This window comes from Ogataea haglerorum (assembly GCF_019207285.1).
Source record: "Ogataea haglerorum isolate 81-453-3 chromosome Unknown 81-453-3_NODE_17_length_200138_cov_96.082680, whole genome shotgun sequence".
Taxonomy (NCBI): domain Eukaryota; kingdom Fungi; phylum Ascomycota; class Pichiomycetes; order Pichiales; family Pichiaceae; genus Ogataea; species Ogataea haglerorum.
Genome location: NW_025065167.1, coordinates 133,900 through 156,848, shown reverse-complemented (window position 1 = coordinate 156,848; position 22,949 = coordinate 133,900). Strand labels below are relative to the sequence as shown.

At 44.7% G+C, this 22,949-nt stretch overlaps 15 protein-coding genes across 15 annotated transcripts; 8 read left to right on the top strand and 7 right to left on the bottom strand.

Moving 5' to 3' along the window:
* Positions 1–157: 157 nt before the first annotated feature.
* Positions 158–1,394, top strand: KL911_004979 (uncharacterized protein; the record flags this gene model as incomplete). Its single annotated transcript, XM_043200329.1, has 2 exons — positions 158–220; positions 354–1,394. The coding sequence occupies 2 exons, from the start codon at positions 158–160 to the stop codon at positions 1,392–1,394; spliced, it is 1,104 nt and encodes a 367-aa protein (XP_043052338.1).
* An 89-nt stretch (positions 1,395–1,483) lies between these two features.
* On the bottom strand, positions 1,484–2,812 carry KL911_004978 (uncharacterized protein; the record flags this gene model as incomplete). Its single annotated transcript, XM_043200328.1, has 1 exon — positions 1,484–2,812. One exon carries the CDS (start codon positions 2,810–2,812, stop codon positions 1,484–1,486), a length of 1,329 nt encoding a protein of 442 aa, XP_043052337.1.
* A 269-nt stretch (positions 2,813–3,081) lies between these two features.
* Positions 3,082–3,861, top strand: KL911_004977 (uncharacterized protein; the record flags this gene model as incomplete). Its single annotated transcript, XM_043200327.1, has 1 exon — positions 3,082–3,861. The coding sequence occupies one exon, from the start codon at positions 3,082–3,084 to the stop codon at positions 3,859–3,861; it is 780 nt and encodes a 259-aa protein (XP_043052336.1).
* Positions 3,862–4,110: 249 nt separating this feature from the next.
* On the top strand, positions 4,111–6,666 carry KL911_004976 (uncharacterized protein; the record flags this gene model as incomplete). The annotated part of the gene is made up of 1 exon (XM_043200326.1): positions 4,111–6,666. One exon carries the CDS (start codon positions 4,111–4,113, stop codon positions 6,664–6,666), a length of 2,556 nt encoding a protein of 851 aa, XP_043052335.1.
* Positions 6,667–6,932: 266 nt separating this feature from the next.
* On the top strand, positions 6,933–8,390 carry KL911_004975 (uncharacterized protein; the record flags this gene model as incomplete). Its single annotated transcript, XM_043200325.1, has 1 exon — positions 6,933–8,390. The coding sequence occupies one exon, from the start codon at positions 6,933–6,935 to the stop codon at positions 8,388–8,390; it is 1,458 nt and encodes a 485-aa protein (XP_043052334.1).
* A 30-nt stretch (positions 8,391–8,420) lies between these two features.
* On the bottom strand, positions 8,421–8,849 carry KL911_004974 (uncharacterized protein; the record flags this gene model as incomplete). Its single annotated transcript, XM_043200324.1, has 1 exon — positions 8,421–8,849. One exon carries the CDS (start codon positions 8,847–8,849, stop codon positions 8,421–8,423), a length of 429 nt encoding a protein of 142 aa, XP_043052333.1.
* Positions 8,850–8,924: 75 nt separating this feature from the next.
* On the top strand, positions 8,925–10,478 carry KL911_004973 (uncharacterized protein; the record flags this gene model as incomplete). Its single annotated transcript, XM_043200323.1, has 1 exon — positions 8,925–10,478. One exon carries the CDS (start codon positions 8,925–8,927, stop codon positions 10,476–10,478), a length of 1,554 nt encoding a protein of 517 aa, XP_043052332.1.
* An 11-nt stretch (positions 10,479–10,489) lies between these two features.
* KL911_004972 (uncharacterized protein) lies at positions 10,490–10,939 on the bottom strand (the record flags this gene model as incomplete). The annotated part of the gene is made up of 1 exon (XM_043200322.1): positions 10,490–10,939. One exon carries the CDS (start codon positions 10,937–10,939, stop codon positions 10,490–10,492), a length of 450 nt encoding a protein of 149 aa, XP_043052331.1.
* A 264-nt stretch (positions 10,940–11,203) lies between these two features.
* On the bottom strand, positions 11,204–12,565 carry KL911_004971 (uncharacterized protein; the record flags this gene model as incomplete). The annotated part of the gene is made up of 1 exon (XM_043200321.1): positions 11,204–12,565. The coding sequence occupies one exon, from the start codon at positions 12,563–12,565 to the stop codon at positions 11,204–11,206; it is 1,362 nt and encodes a 453-aa protein (XP_043052330.1).
* Positions 12,566–12,681: 116 nt separating this feature from the next.
* KL911_004970 (uncharacterized protein) lies at positions 12,682–13,368 on the top strand (the record flags this gene model as incomplete). The annotated part of the gene is made up of 1 exon (XM_043200320.1): positions 12,682–13,368. One exon carries the CDS (start codon positions 12,682–12,684, stop codon positions 13,366–13,368), a length of 687 nt encoding a protein of 228 aa, XP_043052329.1.
* Positions 13,369–13,381: 13 nt separating this feature from the next.
* KL911_004969 (uncharacterized protein) lies at positions 13,382–14,389 on the bottom strand (the record flags this gene model as incomplete). Its single annotated transcript, XM_043200318.1, has 2 exons — positions 13,382–14,075; positions 14,154–14,389. 2 exons carry the CDS (start codon positions 14,387–14,389, stop codon positions 13,382–13,384), a joined length of 930 nt encoding a protein of 309 aa, XP_043052328.1.
* Positions 14,390–14,428: 39 nt separating this feature from the next.
* On the top strand, positions 14,429–15,823 carry KL911_004968 (uncharacterized protein; the record flags this gene model as incomplete). Its single annotated transcript, XM_043200317.1, has 1 exon — positions 14,429–15,823. One exon carries the CDS (start codon positions 14,429–14,431, stop codon positions 15,821–15,823), a length of 1,395 nt encoding a protein of 464 aa, XP_043052327.1.
* Positions 15,824–15,895: 72 nt separating this feature from the next.
* Positions 15,896–17,410, top strand: KL911_004967 (uncharacterized protein; the record flags this gene model as incomplete). Its single annotated transcript, XM_043200316.1, has 1 exon — positions 15,896–17,410. One exon carries the CDS (start codon positions 15,896–15,898, stop codon positions 17,408–17,410), a length of 1,515 nt encoding a protein of 504 aa, XP_043052326.1.
* Positions 17,411–17,464: 54 nt separating this feature from the next.
* On the bottom strand, positions 17,465–19,654 carry KL911_004966 (uncharacterized protein; the record flags this gene model as incomplete). Its single annotated transcript, XM_043200315.1, has 1 exon — positions 17,465–19,654. One exon carries the CDS (start codon positions 19,652–19,654, stop codon positions 17,465–17,467), a length of 2,190 nt encoding a protein of 729 aa, XP_043052325.1.
* Positions 19,655–19,862: 208 nt separating this feature from the next.
* Positions 19,863–22,919, bottom strand: KL911_004965 (uncharacterized protein; the record flags this gene model as incomplete). Its single annotated transcript, XM_043200314.1, has 1 exon — positions 19,863–22,919. One exon carries the CDS (start codon positions 22,917–22,919, stop codon positions 19,863–19,865), a length of 3,057 nt encoding a protein of 1,018 aa, XP_043052324.1.
* Positions 22,920–22,949: the final 30 nt, after the last annotated feature.

Here is a 22,949-nt window from a genome sequence, read left to right as displayed (position 1 = left end):
TTTTGCCCCTGATGCTGCATTCGAAGGCGAAAGATGGTGGCCTTAGTAGTCCTTTTCGCCATTGTTACCCTGCTTAAAAAAATTTTCCTCCAGCAAATGGATCTGGTGTGCGTAAAGTTGGAAAAAATTTACTCCTTCAATTAAACTACAGTCCAATATGGCATCTGAAAATATCCAGGAAGTTGACTCCAATTTGATCGAATCCAACTACGACAATGTCGTCTACACCTTCGACGAACTGAACCTCAAACCAGAAATCATCAGAGGTAAGTAAATCCTGTTCCTCTTTGTTCTTTTCTAACCCCTTAGGTATTTTCGCTTACGGTTACGAACAGCCTTCTGCAATTCAACAGAGAGCTATCTTGCCAATCACTGAGGGTAGAGATGTTCTTGCCCAGGCCCAATCTGGTACCGGTAAGACCGCTACTTTCACCATTTCCGCATTGCAAAGAATCGACGAGAAGCTGAAGAAGACCCAAGCATTGATTCTCGCCCCAACAAGAGAATTGGCTTTGCAAATTCAAAAGGTCGTTCTGGCCATTGGTATGCACTTGGATCTGACCGTTCATGCTTCTATCGGTGGTAAGGCTGTCCAAGAGGATATGGAGGCCCTTAGAAACGGTGCACAAATTGTCGTTGGTACCCCAGGTAGAGTTTACGACATGATCGAGAGAGGTTACTTCAAGACTGATGCCATCAAGATGTTCATCATGGATGAGGCTGATGAGATGTTATCGTCTGGTTTCAAAGAGCAAATCTACAACGTGTTCCGTTTCCTGCCAACCACTACCCAGGTTGTGCTGCTTTCCGCTACCATGCCTCAAGATGTTCTGGAGGTCACTACCAAGTTCATGAGAAACCCAGTCAGAATTCTTGTCAAGAAGGATGAGCTGACTCTGGAAGGTATCAAGCAGTTCTACATCGATGTCGATGAGGAACAATACAAATTCGACTGTCTGTGTGACTTGTACGACTCTATCTCTGTCACCCAGGCCGTTATATTCTGTAACACCAGAAGAAAGGTCGAAACCCTCACCCAACAGTTGACTGAGAACAACTTCACTGTTTCTGCTATCCACTCCGACTTGAGTCAGCAAGATAGAGACACCATCATGAACGAGTTCAGAACCGGCTCTTCCAGAATTCTGATTTCTACCGACTTGCTGGCCAGAGGTATTGATGTTCAGCAGGTTTCGTTGGTTATCAACTACGACTTGCCATCCAACAAAGAAAACTACATCCACAGAATCGGTAGAGGTGGTAGATTTGGTAGAAAGGGTGTTGCCATCAACTTGATCACCAGAGAGGACACTGAGATGCTCAGAGAAATCGAGATGTTCTACTCCACTCAAATTGTTGAAATGCCTTCAAGCATTAATGACTTGTTCGACTGAACTAATAAGACTTGAACTATCAGGTTTGCGCCTTTACATGTGAATTTATATAACTTGTGTAAGACTCAAGCATGCACAAGATTAGTGATTTATTTACTTGTTTCTTTTATTTTCTCCGATTCTTTCGACTCATCTTCTGTCTTCTCTTTCGACGTTGGAGTCTCTGGCTCTTTCAGTCTCTTCGGTTCTTCCGATTCTCTCTTTTCCTCGAATTCATCCAAATTTATATCATCTTTCAAACCAGTCTTGACATTCTTGCTTCGTAAATTCTCTTCCTTGATCAACTCGTCTTGCTCTTTGAGGATACTGAGCTTCAGCGCATCATCATCTTGGAACATTTCGAGCTTAGCGACATTGTATAATTCATCTGGAATAGAGGATAGAACTGCCAAAAGTGCGTCATAATAGCTCTCAAAGTCGTCCGCATGTTCTCCGTATGTGAACGTGGAGGAGAGAATAAGCAAAGAGGACGGAATCTTCTGTCTCAATGTAAGGTCCAACCAAATTCTCAGGTCATCCCGCAAACGCGCTGGAGACGTTCCAGTGGTTTTAATTCCGCGCGAGGCACATGCAGTTTTTAGCTCCGGAACAGTTAAACTTTCGACACCTTCGTAGTCTATGGCACGGTCGTCTTTAATGATCTGCATCAGCTTGTGTCTAATTTGGTATCTCAAGATCTCATCTGTTCCGTATGCAGACATTCCCATATATCTCGACATCGCCACCAATTGAGGACGTGAGAGGTTATCTAGAACCTGGTCGTTCTTAAAACATCTTGCTATTTTTATCAGTTCTTCGTGGCTGGGCTTGGCTCCTCTGTGAATGGTTTTAAAGAACTTCACGAACAGCTCTTTATCAGCCTCATCTATCTTGGTGGGCAAAATTAATCCACTTTCACGGAAAGTCTTCTGGATAAACTCCGATGCTTTTTGTCTGGTATTGGCCAAGTTGGATGTCTTCCGTTTTCGGTCCTTCTCTGATTCGTATGTGGAAGGAAGCATGTTAGGGAACAATTTGAGAGCCACCGGTAGCAAAAGCTCTGCAAAAGGCACCAGAATGAATACAGAGAAAGGCACTAGTCTAAGGATATCTGACGTCGTTCTAGTCAATTGTTTGGTCTCTCTTCTGGTCAATTCGTAGCCCGCTAGCATTTTGATAAGCAATTTTGACGACACCTTGATTTCATAGCCTAGAAGTTTCGTTCCATGCCAATAATGTTGCACTTCCTTCATGATCTTCTGACCCAGAGTGAGCTTTGGTGGCGAGCCGTCCGTCTTCGTCAACTGTTCGCCGTTGCCCTCCTGATCAGTGTTCGAGTACATGCGAATATTCTGATATTTCTGTACTCTGTACGATATAATGTGTGGGTTGAAAGCACGCACGGGCCGAAGCCCGAGTGGTCGTCCAATCTTGAGCATGATAAAATAATGATAAATAAATTTGATATATTTTTTTTGTCACTCTAACCCCGGATCTCTTGATGTAGGCCGAATGATTCTGCGAATCTCTACCAGCACGAAGTTCCTTTGCCCATCACAGAGTTAGCCTGCATGCTCAGTTCCATGCCTGGATTGCAGCTTAAGCCACAAACAGCTTGTCTAATAGTGTCCTGCTCTTCTGCCCCGGTTGCTCTACGGTGCAAGGAGGTGGTAGAATTGCTACATAATATTTCCTCTCTTCCTTTGTCATGAACTCTAGCATGCCTGGGTCTTTTCCTGGGTCCTATAACTCTGTCTCAGAACGGCAAGACTCCTCTTTGATCGTGACACAACTCATCAAGGTGCGAAATAGTCTCAAGCAAGAATTTATGGACACACTGAACATACTTCTATTATTGGAGCTGATAGTCATCTACCTCCAAGATCAATCATTTTTCAAGATGATGATCAGAATCTCGCTGCAATTGTTTCTTGCGGGCGTTAACTCGCATACCTTGCGCCAATGGATCGAGTACAATCTCTTATCGACAGGACAAATCATCACTGAAGAGGCAATAACGACCCAGTTAATCTATTTCCAGAGAGCAGTTCTGGTGGAGGTGATCTTGATGAACAGCATAGCGCTTGCGGATCATCTTTTCTTTTACCGCGATCATAGCCACCTACCAGAAATTCCGCATAATTCGCTAGTGTCTTATCTGAATCTACACACACAATATAGCATCGAGTTTTACGATTCCAAAGACACATTTCGCTACAACTCTATCTTCATAAACATCATAGGAGAGGCTAGACCTACTACCAAAACCGGACTACTTATTTTAGACGTTCTAGTCTTTTTAGGGCAGTACGTTACATACAGTCTGATTTATTGGCCCGAAAAATCAGAGCCTCCAAAATCGACTACAGAGCAGTCTCTCTTGCTACGCGGAAACGAAAATCCAATACAGGGGGCTGTGACGATATTCAACGTGGAGCTGTTCCCAGCAACCACGTTTTCAGGTCTTTGGAACGGTTTGACGATGTAAATATTGCATTCGTAATTAGCCCTATGGTGTGAGGGGGCAACTTCCTTTGCGTTCTAAATTTTGTAGTCCTGCGAGGCATTCTTTCTAGATCGGAATTCAAGGGACCATTCTTCTTTAGCAAATTGAACAAGCCGTCTCTCCACTAAATTCCATCTGTTCGTGCTCCTCGACTGTGACTATTGTGATTGTACATCCGCTCCATTAGACGAGAATCAGGAACGGGGTACGTTAGATCGGGTGTCAACAACTATGAGCTACTCAACGGCATCAACACCTGAGGGTGCTGCGCAGAGTGTGTACGAGGCATCAATCGACGGACAAAGCGACTACTTTGGTCAAGCTGATTTGTACGATGTCTCCAACAGGCTTCTTCAGTTCCATACTAAGGTCCTTCCGGCAGATAACTACAATTCGCCTTACTATAATCCACTAAACTCTGCTGACGAGCCGAAACCAGTGGACAAACTGATCAATCGGTTTTCAATCTGGAAAATGATTATCAAGCAGTTGATATTCTACTTCAAAGAGATCAGCATATTCAAGAAGCAGACATATCTCGGTAATAAGGCCATGCTAGAAAATTTAGAGCTTTTGAAGAAACAAACCAGTGGCAAATTGAAGTTCAAGGGATCTGCATCAAAGAACCTTCGGCAATCCTTGAGTTCGACGAATTTGAACCAGCTGGATCAACACAACACTCACCAAGAAGCCATGCTGAACAAGTTTGTTCAAACAGCATTCCTCCCTGTAGGCGATCTCTCTGTTCTTTCGATCTCCAGCACATTGTCCAATTATCACAGTAGCTTGGCTGAAAAGGAGCTGATAACACATAACCAACTCACTTTGAAAATCATTCCGCGCTTGGAAAACTTGAAAGAAAGTCTGAACGAGACGATAAAACAAATTGCGTCACTAAAAGGCTCCAGTGATTTCAAAACTTCTGACCTTAAATACGAGATAGCAAAGACAGGAGCAATTTTGGCTGATTATATAACCTCTGTGGAGCTACTCACGAAGGGCGAAACAACCACCTGTCTTGGCACGCATCTTAAATTCACCAAACTGGAGCCCAAAAAGGACCCTTATTTGCTGCGGCTGAAACTGGACCTACAACTCAAAGACCAACTCTACACTGAAGCACATTTGAAAGAAAGCTATTATGATTTACAACATAAGAGCGTTCAGCTGGAAAGTATTCTGTACACTGAGGTCCAGAACTGTGTTCGCAACTTTGTCAATCTGATTAATGCTGAGCTTGATGCTGCAAAGGATAATATGGTGAGCGAGTTCATGAATGGATTTCTAAAAAACGATTTTGGCATCGATTGGGACTACTTTATCATGAACGACAACGCAAAAAATCTTCTGAAACTCACTGCAAAAGAATCAATGCTGAACGTTAAACAGATCAGAAAGAAGTCAGATATTCATTATCCTTACCAGAAAGAGAGGATTAGCTCAAGTTTGATATCAGGATTCCTGGAAAAGAAATCAAAGTATCTGAAAAACTATTCGAGATTCTACTATGTACTCACGTTCAATTTTATGCATGAATTCAAGACTGAGGACCGAAAGAAGGAAAGACATCCTGTGAACTCCTATAGTTTGGACGATATGAAAGTGAGTGCATCGCCAAATGATCCAAGAAAATTCATTGTCCGGATGAATTCGAGTAAACCAATTGAATCCAAAACCAAGTACACTTTTAGATGTCCTTCCCCAGAAATTGCATCAAGATGGCTTGAAGAGCTTACAGAACTGTGCTCGTTGAGTAATCCACTAGAAAGAAACAACCCGGCTAACACCGCATACCTCATTCCATATTCGAATACCTCCTCCGTCGTCAACATGAACGCGGGCGACGCTAGTTCGTCCAAAGATGATGGCACATTTGTCTCTGGAGATCCCAGTACTTCACAAAGTCAGTTGTTTCAGAACAACCACTCTTCCTCATCCTTGCATCTCCCATCCTTCCATTCGGTCAAGAAATCGAACTCGCCCGACATGCCTGCTCAGCCTGGACACAAGAAAAGCAACAGCTTATCATCACTTCCAGTTACTAGTGCAAGCGCACCATCTTTGCATAGAAATACTTCATCGGGAAGCTCAACTACTCAAGCTTCCGAAGGCGTATCATTACACTCTACCACTCCAACCTCCCCACCAAATGTTTCTGGAAGTGCAGCCAAAATCATAATAAACTCTCCGGACTCCAATACATCTGATGAGCCCGCAGATTATTTCAATTACACTGCACCGCGTCCAAGGCTAGGTAAAAGCACCTCTACCGGAAGAGTCACTCCTCCTGCTCTCCAGGGATCACAGATTCTGAGGCCATCATCCCCTTCCCATCTGTCTCAGATAAGACAGCCAATTCAGCGGTCATCCTCTCCACATCTCCACAACAAGCAAAACATTCCCAGCTTCCTAGGAGGCCAACAAAATGCATCCGTTTCACAAAGTTCCTCATACCCTTCAATGTCTTCCCTGGGTAACAACTCTCTACCTTCGACCAAAGGCCTGGTTAGAGGCCGCGAAAGATTACAGGCTCAACTTAAGAAAGCTGCTTCTACTAACCAATCCAACCTGAACGGCGCATTCTTGCAATTTGAAAATTCATCTAGCGACTCCGCTAACCTGATGATACCCCAATCGGCTTCGAACCTGCCCCAAACTCCAGGCATCCTTCCTTCCAATTCAATTGGTGACGTTTTTCCCGGAAGCGAATCACGTCTTAGATCGACCCCGTCGTCGTCAGAGCCCGTGAAGTCCCCTGGTGCTCAGTCCCCGGAAGGATACTTTTAACGTCAGGGTGAGGAAAAATATGTTTCTGCCAACATTTTATAGTGTCAGTAAGCCTCACTCAGGACGATACGAAAAAAAGTAGACAAGCAAGAGGATATAAAGATATATATCCTGTTGATAATTGATCGCGTGTTAGTGGATCGTTTGCATGTTCAATTGATTTCTGGCAATTGGTGAAAGCGATTTGCAGCTTTCGAGCATAGAAAACGCGACACTACAGAATTTAATCTGCATCGTGGATTGTTTATATATTTTTTGAGACAAGCATGTCCGCGAAACAGCGACCTAGGCAGGAGGAGACAACGTCTGGTCAAATCAACTCTTCCACCACATTGGAGAAAGGCGGCTCTGGAAGACTAGGGAAGTTTCTATCCCAGGAATCGGTTGACAAATCAACTCTTACACAAGCGAACGGAGATTTTGAGGAAGAAGACGATGGTTTTATTTTCAAAAGGGCGTCTCAACAGCAAGTAAAAAAGAAGGTGCCGGGTAAACGCGGACGTCCCCCTGGGTCGAAGAATAAGCCAAAGCCTGCTGTGAATAAAGAGCCCCGAAAAAGACAAAAAGTTACTCAAAAAGCACCCGAGCCCAAACCGCCCAAAACCAGCCTTCTGGATGAGCTCGAACAAGACTCGATAGTGGAGTCTGAAGAAGAGGAAGAAGATAAGATATTCTCCATGGATTCTTCTTTCCAGCCACCAAAAGCCGCAAAGAAATCAAACATCATTCCGAAGAGCAAGACATCAGAAAAACGCACGCGTAAACCACGAAACACAAAAACACCCGCGAAGGAGCATGATGTTGAGACACAACTTGAGATAGCAACTGTCCACGATTTGATACCCGAAGATCCCAAACCCGCTCTTCCAAAACAGTCTACTCTCTCCAAAATTTTATCTCAGGCGCGAACTAAAGAAGTCAAACCAGAGTACGAGGTTAAAAAACGCAGATCGTCGCTGAGCAATAGAGGCAAGCGATTATCGTCAGTTGGCAATGGTTTTGTTGCTGAGCCGGACCGCGAAATACCTGTCGAGGAACTATATAGACATGTGTCACAAGACCTACCGGATCCCCATAAGATGAGACAATTGATGGTTTGGTGTGCCAAAAGAGGAGCGAGTAAAGGTCCCAAAAAGAAAATCAGTACCGCAGAGAGCATAGCCAATGTGATCGAAGATGAAGTAATCAGAGACCTAGCCGACGGGAAAATAAATACCAGTTGGTGGCTGGCAGAAGACGACGACAACGAAGTCGACCACGGCAGTACCGCAAACCTTAATAAGCCAATCATAGTTTTGCCCAACAAAGCCAACGAGGAAAACATGCACACGCTTGAGCTGTATGAGAAGAAGCTCGCAGAGCTTAATAAAGAAGAAGCCCAGTGGATGGAAGTCAGAAAAATAGCAAAACTGCCCAAAATCCAGGTCGATGCACACCTGCAAAGTGATAGTCTAATACAAGAAAAGCTGGGCGAAATTGTGGACCAATTGGCGTCATTGGAGTCTTACAAAGCGCGCCTGGACAAACTTCGCTTACTGCGCATTCTGGAAAACATTAAGCTGATGGTGCATAAACTAAAGCAATCTAAAAATGCAGTCAACACGTTGACCGAAGCTACAATCCGTGAGATATCGCGCAAGATGACTCAACTGATTGACCACGATAACGACGGCAATAAAGTGTCGCCGCTGGATCTACTCAAAGGGTTTTCTGAACTGGGGTAATTGTATATTAGTTGTCAGGACTATAATGTATTATAGGTATTTTTTAGCGAGAAGACACACTCTAGAGTCGAATCCAACACTGCGTATTGGATCGTTGATGTTGTAGAACGGGTTCAGTAGGTTTTTCACATACAATTCGTTGACCTCTATGAAAAACTGTCGTATACTTTCGTCTTGGTTTTTCACGTTTGTTGATATGATGAATTTAATGTTTCCCTGTGTAAGATAGCTGTACACTTGATAGCCATAGAATGCGTCGAGGTTTTTGAAGAATATCTGGTTGTTTTTGAACTGTTGATCTTGAAGTATATCGAGTGAAGCGTTCACAATAAATTGCTGTAGCTCTCTGATTTCCAGTGGAAAATTGGGTTTTCCATCTCCAGACTGCTTGTAGGTACCTATTTCTAACTCGTATAGCGGGCCATCGTTGGTTCCAATTATGGCGAAGTAGTAAGACATAAGGTGAAACAAGTAATTCGTTTCTGGGTTTGGGGTGTGAATAAAAGATAGAACCACTATTAAATTTAAAATGCAATGACTGTTGTACTGGATACGCAGCTCAACCTCAAGAAATACAAGCCGATAAAGGTACCCACGGAGCCTAATGGGTTTACCTCACATAACAGTCTTCTCAGCTCCACTCTGACAAACGATTCTGATAAGCATGACAGTCTGGTAGAAGAAACACAGGAGCTTCTGGACGCTCGGAAGTCGCTTGTCCACGATCTCAAGCTAAGTAGAGATCAGGTTCATGATCCCATGATTTCTATTGACCCTCGCGCTAAGATCAGTCCAAACCTCCGCCAGAATAGATCGTTTCAAATCTGCAGGAAGCGAGCAGAGAAAGTGAAGACAATCATTCAAAGCTACTATGAGTTCATCGAACTTTACCAGAACACAGTGCATTACGATGATAGTGATCCTCAGCGTCCGCTATACGAAGGAGTTGAGGGAGTATTTAACCCGTTGCAAATTATACGAAACCGACGTATCAGAAAGAAATACGATGAAAAGCTCACTACCTTTCCTCTAGGGGACTACAAACCCCCCTCACGAGTGTTTAGCAAGTACAACAGACAACACCTTATCTGGCAGGTGAACCTGAACGAATACTATACCGATATCACTTGGAGAGAAAAGCACTGGCATGAGTTGAAGAGGCCAAACGGGGAGCTTTGGTTTCCCAAGCTAGACAGCACGAAGCAGAGTCCACAGAAAAATAGGCGGCTGAAGAGTCTTCATGAGCAACTGTTTGTTGGATTTGATGGCGAGTTTCAGAAGGAGGACGATGACAGCTCCCTGGACGATCGACGACTCAGTTCGCTTGCCCGTGTGAACGAAAGCTCTGCGTCTCTTGCTCGACTAGAGCACTATCGACTGAACAGTTTAAAACGCACTCCTGGCCATACTAGGTCTTTGAAGAGTGACGAGGATTTTGATACCCCTTATACCCCTTCTTCGCGCAATTCAAGTATAGATAAGCTGAGTTTCCTTTCTCAAGGTGGAAAATCGAGCGAATCGCTATCGCCAGCGCATCGGACAGATAGCGAAGAAACAGGAAATTGCGATGATTTTGCGGACCAAAAAAAGATGTTCAAGGGTCTCCAAAGCAAGCTTGCTCTTGCACAGTCGAGGATCCGCATCGCAGACTATAATCGCGAGGACATAATTGCCTCCAGAGGCCGTGAAATTAAAAGGCAGCTCGAACTATTCAAATCTACGCGAGCGCAAACTAGTCAGATATCACAATCGCTGCAAACGACCATTAATAAAGTTGACGCAATTCTGGACAAATTCAACCAGTTCAACAACGCCAAGTCGTACAAAATCGAAGAGTTACTGGGGTATTGTGACAGAACGAACGGTGAAATTAATACATCTATCACTTTGAGGATAAGAAATATACAGGAGAAGAAAGATCAGCTCTCAAACACCAACGATGAATGGCTGTTCCAGCTCGTGTACTCATTTTTGGAAAACTTGATTGTGTTAGCACTCTGGATCGTCTGGATCATCGTCGAGTTTTGGAGACTCATCAAACGCATCTTCTTAATTTTGATGAAACTTTTAAAATTCATATTTCTATAGCAGACTATTAATTATATCTTTCCAAATCCTCCAGTAGATCCAAATCCCCCTTCACCTCTCTCAGTGGTCTCTTCCTCCCACTGCTCCGTGGTCAGCTCATTAACCTCAGTCATCACAATTTTTTCGAGAACAAGCTGTGCAATACGGTCACCTTCCTTGATTTCAAAGTCCTTGCTAGAGTGGTTGAAAAGAACAACTTTCACTTCTCCACGATAATCAGCATCAATAACTCCTGCGCCTGTCGAGATTCCATGTTTGACCGCAAGTCCAGAACGAGGAGCAACGCGTCCGTAAGTGCCTTCGGGGACGATAATGCTGATGTCAGTAGCCACCAGTCCTTGGCCATGTCCAGGAATGACGGCCTTCTCAGAGGCGTACAAGTCATACCCAGCAGCCAACGCAGAGCCTCTGGTTGGGGCTTTGGCCTTCGAGGAACGGAGATACACTTTCAGGGGCTGCATTGTTGGTTCCAGTTTCTTTTTTTTGTCTAAGTGCTGATCTGAAGACATAACGCGAAAAACTTGGAAGTGCTGACCTTGACGCGTGCTTGGAAACTGTCTGTATTATAATTTTATAAGTAGCGGCTGTTGGAATTTAACCGTTCCAGGTTCCTTGGCCCAGTTGGTTAAGGCATCGTGCTAATAACGCGGGGATCAGCAGTTCGATCCTGCTAGGAACCAATTTTTTTACTGCTCAGCTGAATACAGCCTAGCATAAGTATTAAACTATTTCTTATGTCCATGGAACCGATGAGACAGATACTTATAGGCTTCCTTCTGACTGAGAACCTTGCCCTTGTCATCTCTATAAACCAAGTTGATTCTGGACCCATCTGACTTTGGGGCGAGCTCTGATCTGTCTTTCAAAAGCTTAAGGGTACGGGACAATCCCATATTCGCATCGACTTCGTCATGAAGCACAGCGAGTTTTTCAGAAACATGAGTGAGGCTAGCTTTGGACTCCGTCGTGTCAGCAGCGTCACGTCCCATTACTGTGTCCTCAACAGCGTCGTCACCGTTGAGCTTCTCCAAGAAATCTGCGTCTTCGTCTAACACCACTGCTCCAATTTCCGGGCGTTCTTCTTCAATCGCTATAGGGCGTGATTCCTGTCTTCGTCGTCTTGAGGCAGACAAAAATCTGTTCAACTCAATGTCGTCATCTTTTTCCAAATCCTCATTAATGAGCTTCAATTGCTGAAAATTAGCCTCCTTCAGCTCTTCTTTATCACGCCGTTTGTTTCTAACCCCACATTTTAACTTCTTGATTACTGGGGCACTGTAGTCAGATGGCTGAGACTCCTGCTCATCATCATCCAAGTCCAATAAAACGAGCTTCTTTGTTTGCTTCTTAGGAATTATTTTCTCCCCGATTTTAAATCCATTATCCTGTCCATTATTATCGTCGGTTTTTTTCTCTTTCACCTGACCCTCCAGAACTTCTTTGACTCGTTTACGTTTAACAAGCTCGTGGTTTTCAAGTTCGTCTTCTTCTTCGTCGAACACGCTCTTGTCTTTCAGCGTGAACACGACTTCTTGGCTTTCTCCCAATAGCTCTGCATAATCTTCTTTGCTGTGAGCAACATTTACACCCTGTAGATCATCGTCCTCGATAGTTGACTTTCTCTTGCGTGTTATATTTCGTTCCCGTGGGGTTCCCAATTTAGCCAACCATTCATCGTCGTTGATCTCTTCCTTGTCTAATCTCGCTAAAAGGGTTTCCCCTGATTCCAGCTTTCGCCGTTGCAGATCGCTCTTCGTTTTGGATATTCGCTGCTGCAGCTCATCCAATCGTTCTTGCTTTATGCGCGCATCCTCCACTTTTTTATAATTCTCGTACTCCGGGTCATTATCTGTTTTTTCTGATGTGATCAACGAAAGTCCTAACTGTGATCTTAGTTTGTTCGTTTCATCCGGGCTATTCCCCTTTTTTTGAGCAGCCAAAGGTTTATCAACAGTAGAAATCAGTGGAAGACCCAGCTTTGCCCGTAATTGGTTCGTTTCCTCAACGGAAAGAGACACCTCCATGGCTGAAGTCACTAGGCCAAATACGAAAAAATACGTAGGAGTCGATCGACGCGACTCACGCATGCTTACTAAGATGGCTCAAACAGCAATATTTGTATGCATGCCATAGTCTACGAGAAAAGGCAGTTCCCTAAATTGGTCACACATCTACGTTTTCTTCTCAATTGACTTCACAAAGAATGGTTCACTACATTATTGACGAAAGCGATCCTAAGGAATCTGGTCTGGAGGCTCCTTACATCAAATTGTATTCTCTGGCTACTCCAAATGGCCAGAAGGTGTCAATTTTGCTGGAGTTACTAGGTCTGGATTACCATGTCCGCAAAATCGATATCATGAGAGGCGAATGTAAGGAGGATTGGTATCTCCAATTCAACCCTAATGGAAGAATACCTTCTCTTACCGATGTTTCCGCCAATGGAAAAGTGACCCATGTCAATGAGAGTGCTGCCATTATGATGTACCTTTGCGACAAATACGACAAGGACAGAAAATACAGTTATGAGTACGGCACTGATTTGTATTACGAACAATTGGAGTGGGTCTTCTTCCAAATGGCTGGTCTGGGTCCAATGAAGGGCCAGTACCACCACTTTGCTTACTTCGCTCCCGAGAAGATTCCATACGCAATTGAGAGATACAAAAAGGAGACAATCAGATTGTTCTCTGTTTTGGAGGAGAGACTAGCTCGCAACAAGACAGGATATCTAGTGGGCGACCACCTGTCAATTGCCGATCTTTGCTCTTGGCCTTGGGTCAACTCTGGCAGATTTGAGGAAATCGATAATTTCCCAAGACTCTCTCAATGGCTCAAGAACATCGGAGAGATCGAGGCGGTCAAGCGTGGATCCAAGATCCCTGAGTAGTTTGAAGATCTTTTTATTTTTGATTGCGTACAATTGTATTTGCAAATGCCTTCCAGTCGAGTCCGGATAACAGTGCTTGTGCTATCGGGTTGCAGTAGAAGCTTTCGGCTCTGCCTTTGATGTAATTTTCGGCCTTGTATGGGTCCAAACCTGGGGACTTGAGCTCCGGTACGCTGAACTTGACGAATATCATGGGAACCACGCTTGAGTCGAAATCTGCGAACCCGACTTTTGTGGCACCTGTAGGAGTGACAAACATGACCAGCGCCCTATTTTGTAACTTTTCTCTAGCGAAGAAGTCTGCAAATGTACCTGTGAGCTCGCGAACCATTTTAGCGTCCATTTTGCTTCGCTTCCAGCATTTGCATTGCACGTACAGATGCACCTTGAAGGCATCATTCTGTTTTTGTTCGACAAAGGGAACGACGTGCTTGAGAGCTGGGCCCAAGAAGACATCTGCAGGGTTCTCAGGTACCCGTTTCAGTTGCTTCAGGTTCCAGGTGGCTTGCATATCGATACCTTTATCGTTCGCACCTCCTTGGAGTACCATTCGTCTCAGATTCAAGTGATCAACAAGGAACTCTGCAAATGAGATTTCGTACAAAGATCCCCTGAACACCGTTGATTTCGGAGACGTTCCCGCGACCTGCGCGTAGCTAAGGTACGACTCTACCGAGTTGAAGCCTGGATTGGAGATGACCTTCGTGCTGAGCCTTCGCACAGGTAGTGAAAATAACATGAAAGATTTTCAGCACGGCTCAATCTAAGTTATAAATGCTATTTACTGTTTGGCTAGTTGGCCGATCTTGTGTTCGATGCTGTCGTATGTTCTGTTGAGAGCCTTATCTATTTTTGCCAGTTCGTCCAGCGCGCCGTTCAGTTCGGAGCTCAATTTCTGTGTAATCTCGCTCACAGACAGCTGGGCTTTGGGTGCGTCGTTCATGCCCACACGTAGACTTGATTCACTGGAGACCGGCTCGTCGGACGCAGGTCTGTTTGCATTATCACTTGTCTCAGACATGTTCCAAAAAGCACAGCCGAAGATTATTTTTTTATTCAGATGGTTCACAAAACAAAAAACCAGCTCCGAAGGGAACGTGCGAAGCAGAAGAAGAGCTTGTCTGAGACCGTCCAGAAGCAGCCCTCTGATATTCAAAATGATGTGAATGGGGCAGAAACACCGGAATCGCCCGTAGACGTGGTCGTTGAAGACGCCCCTCTAGACGGTTTTGCTGATTACCAGGCTATCCTTGATAAATTCAATAGGCCGAGGGAATCGCCAAGAGAGGACGCACATCACGATGAACAGAAACCAGAAGAGGCTAAGTCGGAGTACGAGGGGTTTGAAAAAGATGATCTTCCGGAGCAGCTATCAAAACGTCAGTTCAAGAAAAAGTACCAAATTCCGTTGGCATACTTGAAAGCCGAGTCGGACAGACCTGAACTCTTGGAGATGGCCGACGTCAACTCACCGGATCCGCGACTTCTCGTGTATCTAAAAACACTTCATAATGCGATTCCTGTGCCGCAACACTGGGGTGCTGCCAAAGGATTTCTAATGGGCAGAAGAAACTACGACAGGCCTCCTTACCAGTTGCCTAAATTCATTGCAGATACGGGAATCATACAGATGAGGAGCTCGATGAACGATAAAGAAACAACCTTGAAACAGCGAATGAGAGAAAGAGTGCAACCACGTATGGGTCAACTAGACATCGATTTCAACAAATTGTACGACGCATTTTTCAAAAACCAGACAAAGCCGGATCTCCTGCGCTATGGAGAAGTCTATTTTGAAGGCTTGGAGAGCATCGAGCTCCTTGGACCCTTCAAAGTCAGCAAGTATCGCCCAGGTGTCATGAGTCATCGCCTCCGTGAAGCTCTGGGCATGATTGGTCCCAAATCGAAATTGCCACCATGGTATGAAAAATTCCAGAAACTTGGACCACCGCCAGCTTATCCTTATATGCGCATCAACTCAGACGGAACCGTCTCTTTTGACAAAGACCAAAGGACTGTGATCAACAGAGCAGAGCCTGTGGATCGCACGAGGTGGGGAGAATTGGAAGAAGTATACGAGAGCGAGAGTGAAGAGGAAGCAAATCAAAGAGCAGAGGAAGAAGAAGACCAGCGGCCCTCGCGAACTGAGCAAGAGCCGGGCACACAGTACGTCGCTTCTGCAGGGGATGTGTTTATTGATAGCCTCGAAGCTGAGAGCGCTCCATCAAAGAACTCCCAAGCGCAGCGAGATGCCGACGAAACGGACGATGGTCGTCCCAAGAAGCTCTACACAGTTCTGAAGGAGAAAAAAGGCGGACATCACGAAAGCATCTACGGTTCCGAAACTCTCGCTTACGATCTGAAACGCACCGGAGACGACGAATCTGTGCCGCCTTCGAAGAGGCGCAAGGGACTACACAATCACGAAAAGAAAGAAGAGAAATTTAGATTTTGATTCCAGTGTATAATACAGATAGCCGTCATATATATTAAAGGCTGTGCCAGGTATTTTTTTCCACGAATATTGATGAAGTCCAAACGCAAGAGGACAGAAGACGTGGATACGACACCAGATACGAAGGCCCCTGATACGGGAGCCTCTTCAGAAAACGATCTAACCTCCAGAAGGGCAGTGGCAATAGAGTACGCTGTCACCCAATTACAGCATAGCATCCGTCAGATAATCAAAGAGTCGTTAAATTCTGAGCAGCTGCGCAACTCTTTGGCTAACATACAGAAGCAGAAAGATGGAAATGAGGTTTTGCTGGCTCTTCAAAGAAATCAGAAGCTTCAGCTCGCTGCGAGGCTGAAGGATCTCTATGAGAGTGGAAAGCTAAAAATATTTGACCAAATAGCAGATTTTGACGAGAGCACAAAGTTGAAGGGATCAAGCAAAATGAGACTCAAAGTCAAACGACACAAGAGCAATACACATCTGAAAAATGATATACTCAACACAGGCATTCCTCCACTTCCCCGAATTGAGGACCCGGTTACAGAAGCGAGAGTCTTCACACATCGGTCTGCAGTCAGTAACAGCAACCATCTTTCTAAGAAAGAGATTTTGGAGTCGAACAACGAGCGATTAGAGTTTTTAGGAGATTCGATCATCAACGCCCTCGTTACACAAATACTGTTTGAGCGATATCCGAGCTACGACGAAGGAGAATTATCCATTTTACGCTCTCAGCTAGTCTGTAACAGCTCTCTTGGCCAATTCTCTGAAAAGTACGGCTTTCCCGAGAAACTGGTTGTGAATTTTGCCAAGGATGCTGCATTCCAGAAGGGTAAGCACAAAATCTACTCAGATGTCTTTGAAGCTTATGTTGGCGGGTTGTACGTTGACAGCAACTATTCTAACTTGGACACGATAAAAAAATGGTTAGATCAGCTTATCACACCGCAACTTTCCAAGCTAACGGAGAGGTTCAATCAGAAGAATCTCAATAATGATGCAAAGGCACGACTGTACGCTCTTATAGGATCAGCAGCACTACCCCCACGCTATATCACCAAACAAACTGGAAACGGTTTTGATGTCTCTTTTATTGTTCAGTGCATGATTGGTGATGAAGTAATTGGAGAAGGAGAAGGATCGAATTTGAAACAGGCCGGGCTCAAAGCTGCAGAGGATGCGTTGAGCAAGAGAGAGGTCATTGAAAAGTATATCAAGCTGCGGGAAGCCACCCCGAAGGAAGTTTCGGTTATTCCAAACGCCATCGAGGAAAAACCTAACATGAATACAAGACGGCTGAAAGCAAACCCTGAAGACTTCGATATACCTCTGCCAGCATTAATGCCCCAGTCAGAGGTGGATGAAACCTCGTCTGACAAGCTCTACGCTATATTGTCCAAAAATAAGGTTTTGCCGGTCTACAAAACTGTTACCAAAGGTAAAGAATTTGAGACTACTCTACTGATCAATGACGTGGCAGCCTGCATATCATCTGCTCCGAGCAAAAAAAGGTCGCGAAATCAATGTGCCGCATTTGTTCTCGCCCATCCTGGAATTCTGCCCCGCTGTCACGTCTTTGTTGATTGAAAAGATTGATGTCATAGTAATAAATAATAATAATAAATAGAGACACTGGTGGGCTCAGGTTATACCTAAGTAAAGATGAGCATTCTCGTCGTGGATCTTCTCAATCTTCGGTCCAAAGCTTCCCACACATTGGGCCATAGTTTTGGAGTTTCTAGAAATGACGTCCGTGAAGTAAAAGTTCTCTATTGGATTCTTCAATGTCTCGCCTTTGATAGCACCCACTTTGAATGTGGCTGCGATATTCAAGCTCAAGGTATAAAGTTCAGTAGATGTAGGTTCAACGACGTCGTAGTTCACCAAATGTGGAGCGATGTTCAACATTCTAGACCTCAATTGCATTTCATGTTCATATGGTAAACCCAGACCAACATATTCGCTTATGGCTTTTATGATTTGCCAATCATGTCTAGCAGAACCTGGAGGTCCAAGGGCAGCACGAGTAAGCTGAGCACGACCTTCAGTATTGACGTAAGTCGCGCTCTTTTCGGTGAATGCTGCTCCTGGAAGAATCACATCTGCCAGCGAAGCACCAACATCTCCGTGAGAGCCAATGTAAATAACAAATGACTCTTTAGGGATGGCTGTGGGAGCAATCTCATCTGCGCCCAACAAAAAGACAATCTTTGGACTGGCTGCTTTGACCTTGGCACTTTCATTGTAGAACCCGATATCCAAGGCACCAGCTCTGGCTGCTTCTCTGTGAAGCAGGTTGATTGCCTTCCAATCACTGTTATTGAAGTTTGGTTTTCCGGCAGCGAACAAGGCAAGGATCTTCTGAATTGCAAGCGAGTCCCCGTTCTCCAATACACCGGAACCGACGATAACCATTGGTTTTTGTGCATTCGCTAGCTTATCTCCAAGTTTGCCTTTCAATGCCTTGACCAAATCGTTTGCAGAGGAGCCAAAATACTCATATTCAAAGGTCGAATCAAATTCTTCACCAATCAGAGAAGCCTCCATGTTAGAGTTGAGCCATCTATTTCTCAGCTTTGCGTTCAGGCAAGGAGCCTCGTGCCTTGGGTTAGTGCCAACTAAAAGCAACTGATCACATTCATCGATGCGCTCGATGGTCGAATTGAACAGATAGTTGGAGCGGAAGTCAATCGAAGGAATGTTGGTGATCGGAACATCAAGACTAAGGTTTTCAGAATTCATTCTATTGATCAAGTCTTTCAAAGCAACCATACTCTCAACGTCTGCCAGAGCTCCAGCTATGCCCTTGACTTCATTTTCTGCTGGTTTCAGCTCTTCGTATTTCTCCTTGATCAAGCTTAAGACATCGTGCCAGGTCGCGTCAGCAAACGTGTGATCCACCTTTATCATTGGCTTGGTCAGTCTTTGAACTGCAAGCCCGTCATAGCTAAATCTGGTCTTATCACTGATCCACTCCTCGTTGATCTCGTCGTTAAGTCTAGGAAGAACTCTCATGATTTCAGAACCTCTGCTGTCAACGCGAATAGCAGACCCAAGAGCATCCATGACATCTAGTGTCTCAGTCCGCTTCAGCTCCCAAGGACGGGCCTTAAAGGCGTAAGGTTTCGAAGTCAGAGCTCCGACCGGGCACAGATCAATCACATTTCCACTCATCTCGGAATTCACGTTTCTCTCCACGTAAGTACCAATCTGGAGATCATTACCCCTACCAGTGCTTCCCATTTCAGGAGCCCCAGCAACATCATTCAAGAATCTCACACATCGAGTACAGTGAATACACCTGTTCATCGACGTTTTGATCAAGGGCCCAAGTGCCTTATTCTCGACGGCTCGTTTGCCGGAAATCTCATGAAACCTACCCCTATCCGAACCATACCGAAGTGTTTGTTCTTGAAGATCACATTCCCCACCTTGGTCGCACACAGGACAATCAAGAGGATGATTGTACAGCAAGAATTCTGTAATTCCTTCTCTAGCTTTCTTCACTTTTTCAGAATTCGTGAGCACTGACATTCCGTTCATCACTGGCATGGCACAAGCGGCTGCCATCTTGGGAGACTTTTCAATTTCAACAAGACACATGCGACAATTTCCCGCAATGGCTAGTTTGTCATGGTAGCAATATCTTGGAATCATGATACCAGCTTTATCTGCCGCTTGAATGATTGAAGACCCTGCCTCAATTTTCACACTAACACCGTCCACCTTGATTTCGACGTCCTGAAAACGGAAACTGCTAGTGCTGAATCTTCGATTACCTGCTTCCCCACATTTCCTGAGGAAGAATGCGCAAGACCGTGAGCCCAGCATTGTTCGCTCCCGAAATATGGCCTGATATGATTGAAAAACAAAATAGAGCACTATTGACCAGAGCTCTTTTAAAGATCAGCCGAAATAAATTAACCAGCACTAATCACGAAGCTGTTTGATACCCTTTTTACTCCTCATTTTTATTTCGAGCACAACGTTTTAGGGAGATATAAAATCGACGCGACTATCGGCGTTCACGATACATACTCTATTTTTTGGTTTTCTTGAGGTCTCGCTCCTCTGAGTCTGTCAGTTCGATCGACACCTGACGGCTATCATTTTCCGTACCAGCCGCCTTTTTGTGAGCAGGTTTGCGTTTCAGTGAAGCAGGATTTTCGGCCTCCCTTGTGATAGCCAAGAGAAGCGTTGCAACCCTTCTGCTGAGTTCGATGCTCGATCTGGACTTGAAGTAAAACGCGCAACGGAATTCATTCTCCCTCATGATGTCAGCCTTGATCAGATCATACAAGTTTTTCCTGCTCAGCCCGTATTCGTTAACCTTCATCAACAAAAAGCGGTCCTCTGTTTCTGTATAAAGTCTCTTCGAATTGTTTGGAGGATAAATTATGTTCATTTCTTGCAGTGGGGCATCATATTGTCCCACTTTTTCGGAAAGAATCTCCTGCTGCATCAAAACTTTCTGTATTTTCTTCTCTCCCTGCTCAATTTGGTTGACATATTTCTCCCATCCGTCAATTTCCTTGTAGCGTTGCCAGAAAACCTCACTGTAAGCCTTGACGTCGTCCACGGACTTAGTTCGCAGATCTGCAGCAATGGCAGCATAGCTTTTGGACCCATGCCTAGCACAACTGTGAACAAACGACAAGAAGTCCCGCTTATTCCAGTTCGCAAACCCTTTAGTTAGCAACTCTTCTTTCTGTTTCTGCTCTTCTTCGGTTAACTCTTGCGCAGTGTCGATCTTTTGCTGTTCTTCCTGCTGTCGTTGCTTACTTTTCTCCATGCGCTCCCGGTGATCAGTCTTTGTTTCGTCATCACTAGCCACAAACTCATCTTCACTGTCTAATCCATCTAAAAGAGGGGCCTGGTAGCCAATCTTTTTCTTATAAGCAAGCTGCTCTTTCTCCAGCAAGTCCTTTAACTGAGGAGGGTAGAATTGGAAGTCTTGAATATTGTATTGCTTTGGTCCTTTATAGGGTGAGGGACGACCGTTTTGCAACACATCCTTATAATAGTTATCGATAGAATACTGATGCTCTTTTCTCTGTCTCCTGCTTGGGTTCACCCACAGATTCAAGGTGGAATGTTCCTTTTTAGCAAAATTCTCTCCATTCCATTCATATGCCGAGGAGTCAGATGTGAAATTTTGCAGATCGTCTAACCCGAGCTTTGCGTACTTGTGATTCAGGCTCTCCGTTTTTTGCTTTCCTTTATTCAAAATGGCCTCGATATCCGTGTCTAAACCAGCAGAGTTGACCTTATTCTTGAAAACGTCCTCCGCGCCGTGCTGAATCATTCCGAGCAGATCGTCTTTGGTGTTACCGATAGTCTGCGAAGTGACCTTGTTATTAGTACGACCCTGCTGGATAACTAATTGATCCAGGCGCAGCTTCTGTGCTGCTCTTTCTAAGACTTTCTCTTCTATAGCATTCTCGGTCACGAAACGGAACACCTTGACTTGCTTTTTCTGTCCAATTCTGTGAGCTCTATCCATAGCCTGCAAATCCGCCTGAGGATTCCAGTCCGAATCGTAAAGTATAACAGAATCGGCGGTGGTCAGATTAATGCCCAAGCCACCAGCCCTTGTCGTCAGCAAAAAGATGAATTTGTCAGAACCTGGCTTGTTAAAATCATCAATTGACTGGATACGCTCCTCGTGTGCAGTGGACCCGTCAATTCGACAATATTTGTAACCTCTAAGATAGCAGTAGTCTTCTAGGATATCCAGCAATCGGCTCATTTGTGAGAAGATCAACACCCTGGAGCCCTCGTTTTGTAGCTTCTTAAGCAACTTATCTAACACGATCATCTTGCCACTGTTGTAAACTAGGTGCTCATCTGTTGTATAGGGTGGGCCTGGTTCAGCACCCTCAAACAAATAAGGATGGTTACAACACTTACGGAGCTGCATCACAATGTTAAGTAGCCTCGTCTTTCCTTCTCTCTTTCCAATAGCGCCATTGACAGCATCAATATCCTTTTCCAGCAAGTTTCTGTACCACTTAATTTGCATGTCAGTCATACCGACATACACGTTGGTCTCAATTTTCGGTAGCAAGGACTTTTCCACGTCACTCTTCACCCTTCGCAAGAGGAAAGGAGAAAGAACTTTGTGCAATTTTTGCACGACTTGGTCCTGATCTTCTTCTCCCTGGCTCTCAAACCATTCGTTAAACACCTCGTCGTCGCCGAAAACATCCGGCAGTATGAAATTCAAAAGCGCCCAAAGCTCGTGCAGATTGTTCTGCAACGGCGTACCTGTGATTAAAAGTCTATGCTTGGAATAGAATACACGGATGATTTGGGACAACGCGCTTTCCTCATTTTTGATTCTATGGGCTTCGTCAATAACGATGTATTCCCATCTAATCTTGCCGAGTTTTGATTTTTCTCTTATGACCATCTCAAACGAGGTGATGCAGACATCGAAATCAGCCTGCATCAATCTATCATTTATCAGCTCTGCACGCTCTTCTTTCGTTCCCTGAAGAACAAGCACGTTGACCTCCGGTGTCCATCTGGCAAATTCTCGTCTCCAATTATCCAGAGTAGATTTCGGGACCACCACAATAAATGGTCCATCAATTCCCTTGTAATAGCGTAAAAATCCCAGAAACGAAATCGTCTGCAATGTTTTTCCCAGCCCCATCTCATCGGCAAGAATTCCCGAAAGTCGGTTTTCATACAACGATATGAGCCAGTTTAAACCTTGAATTTGGTAATCCCGTAGTTTGCCCTGGATGTAGCTTGGTGACTCGGTCAGAACAGTGGTCTCTTCCTCGTATTCCTCATCGTGGATCAGCTCTGCGTCCTCTTCTTTCTCTGATTTGCGTCTTCGTCCCGAGGAGGTCTTCTTGTTCGGTTTCCCGCTGCCTTTCTGCGAATCGATCTGGCGAATCAGATTCATTAGCTGTTTGTCCTTGGACGCGTTTAAATCAATGAAGTGCCGGAACAGATGTGTAAGATTCAAAAGATATTTGAACCTCTTGGTGCTGTCTTTGACATCTTTAAGCCGTTCTGTCTTAGCATCTTCTTGGAGAAAGTACCTCTTTTTCCGTTCTTCCAGAGTCTCCGTTTTGTCCGGCATGGTTTGTTTTATTCGCCTACAAAGAACAAC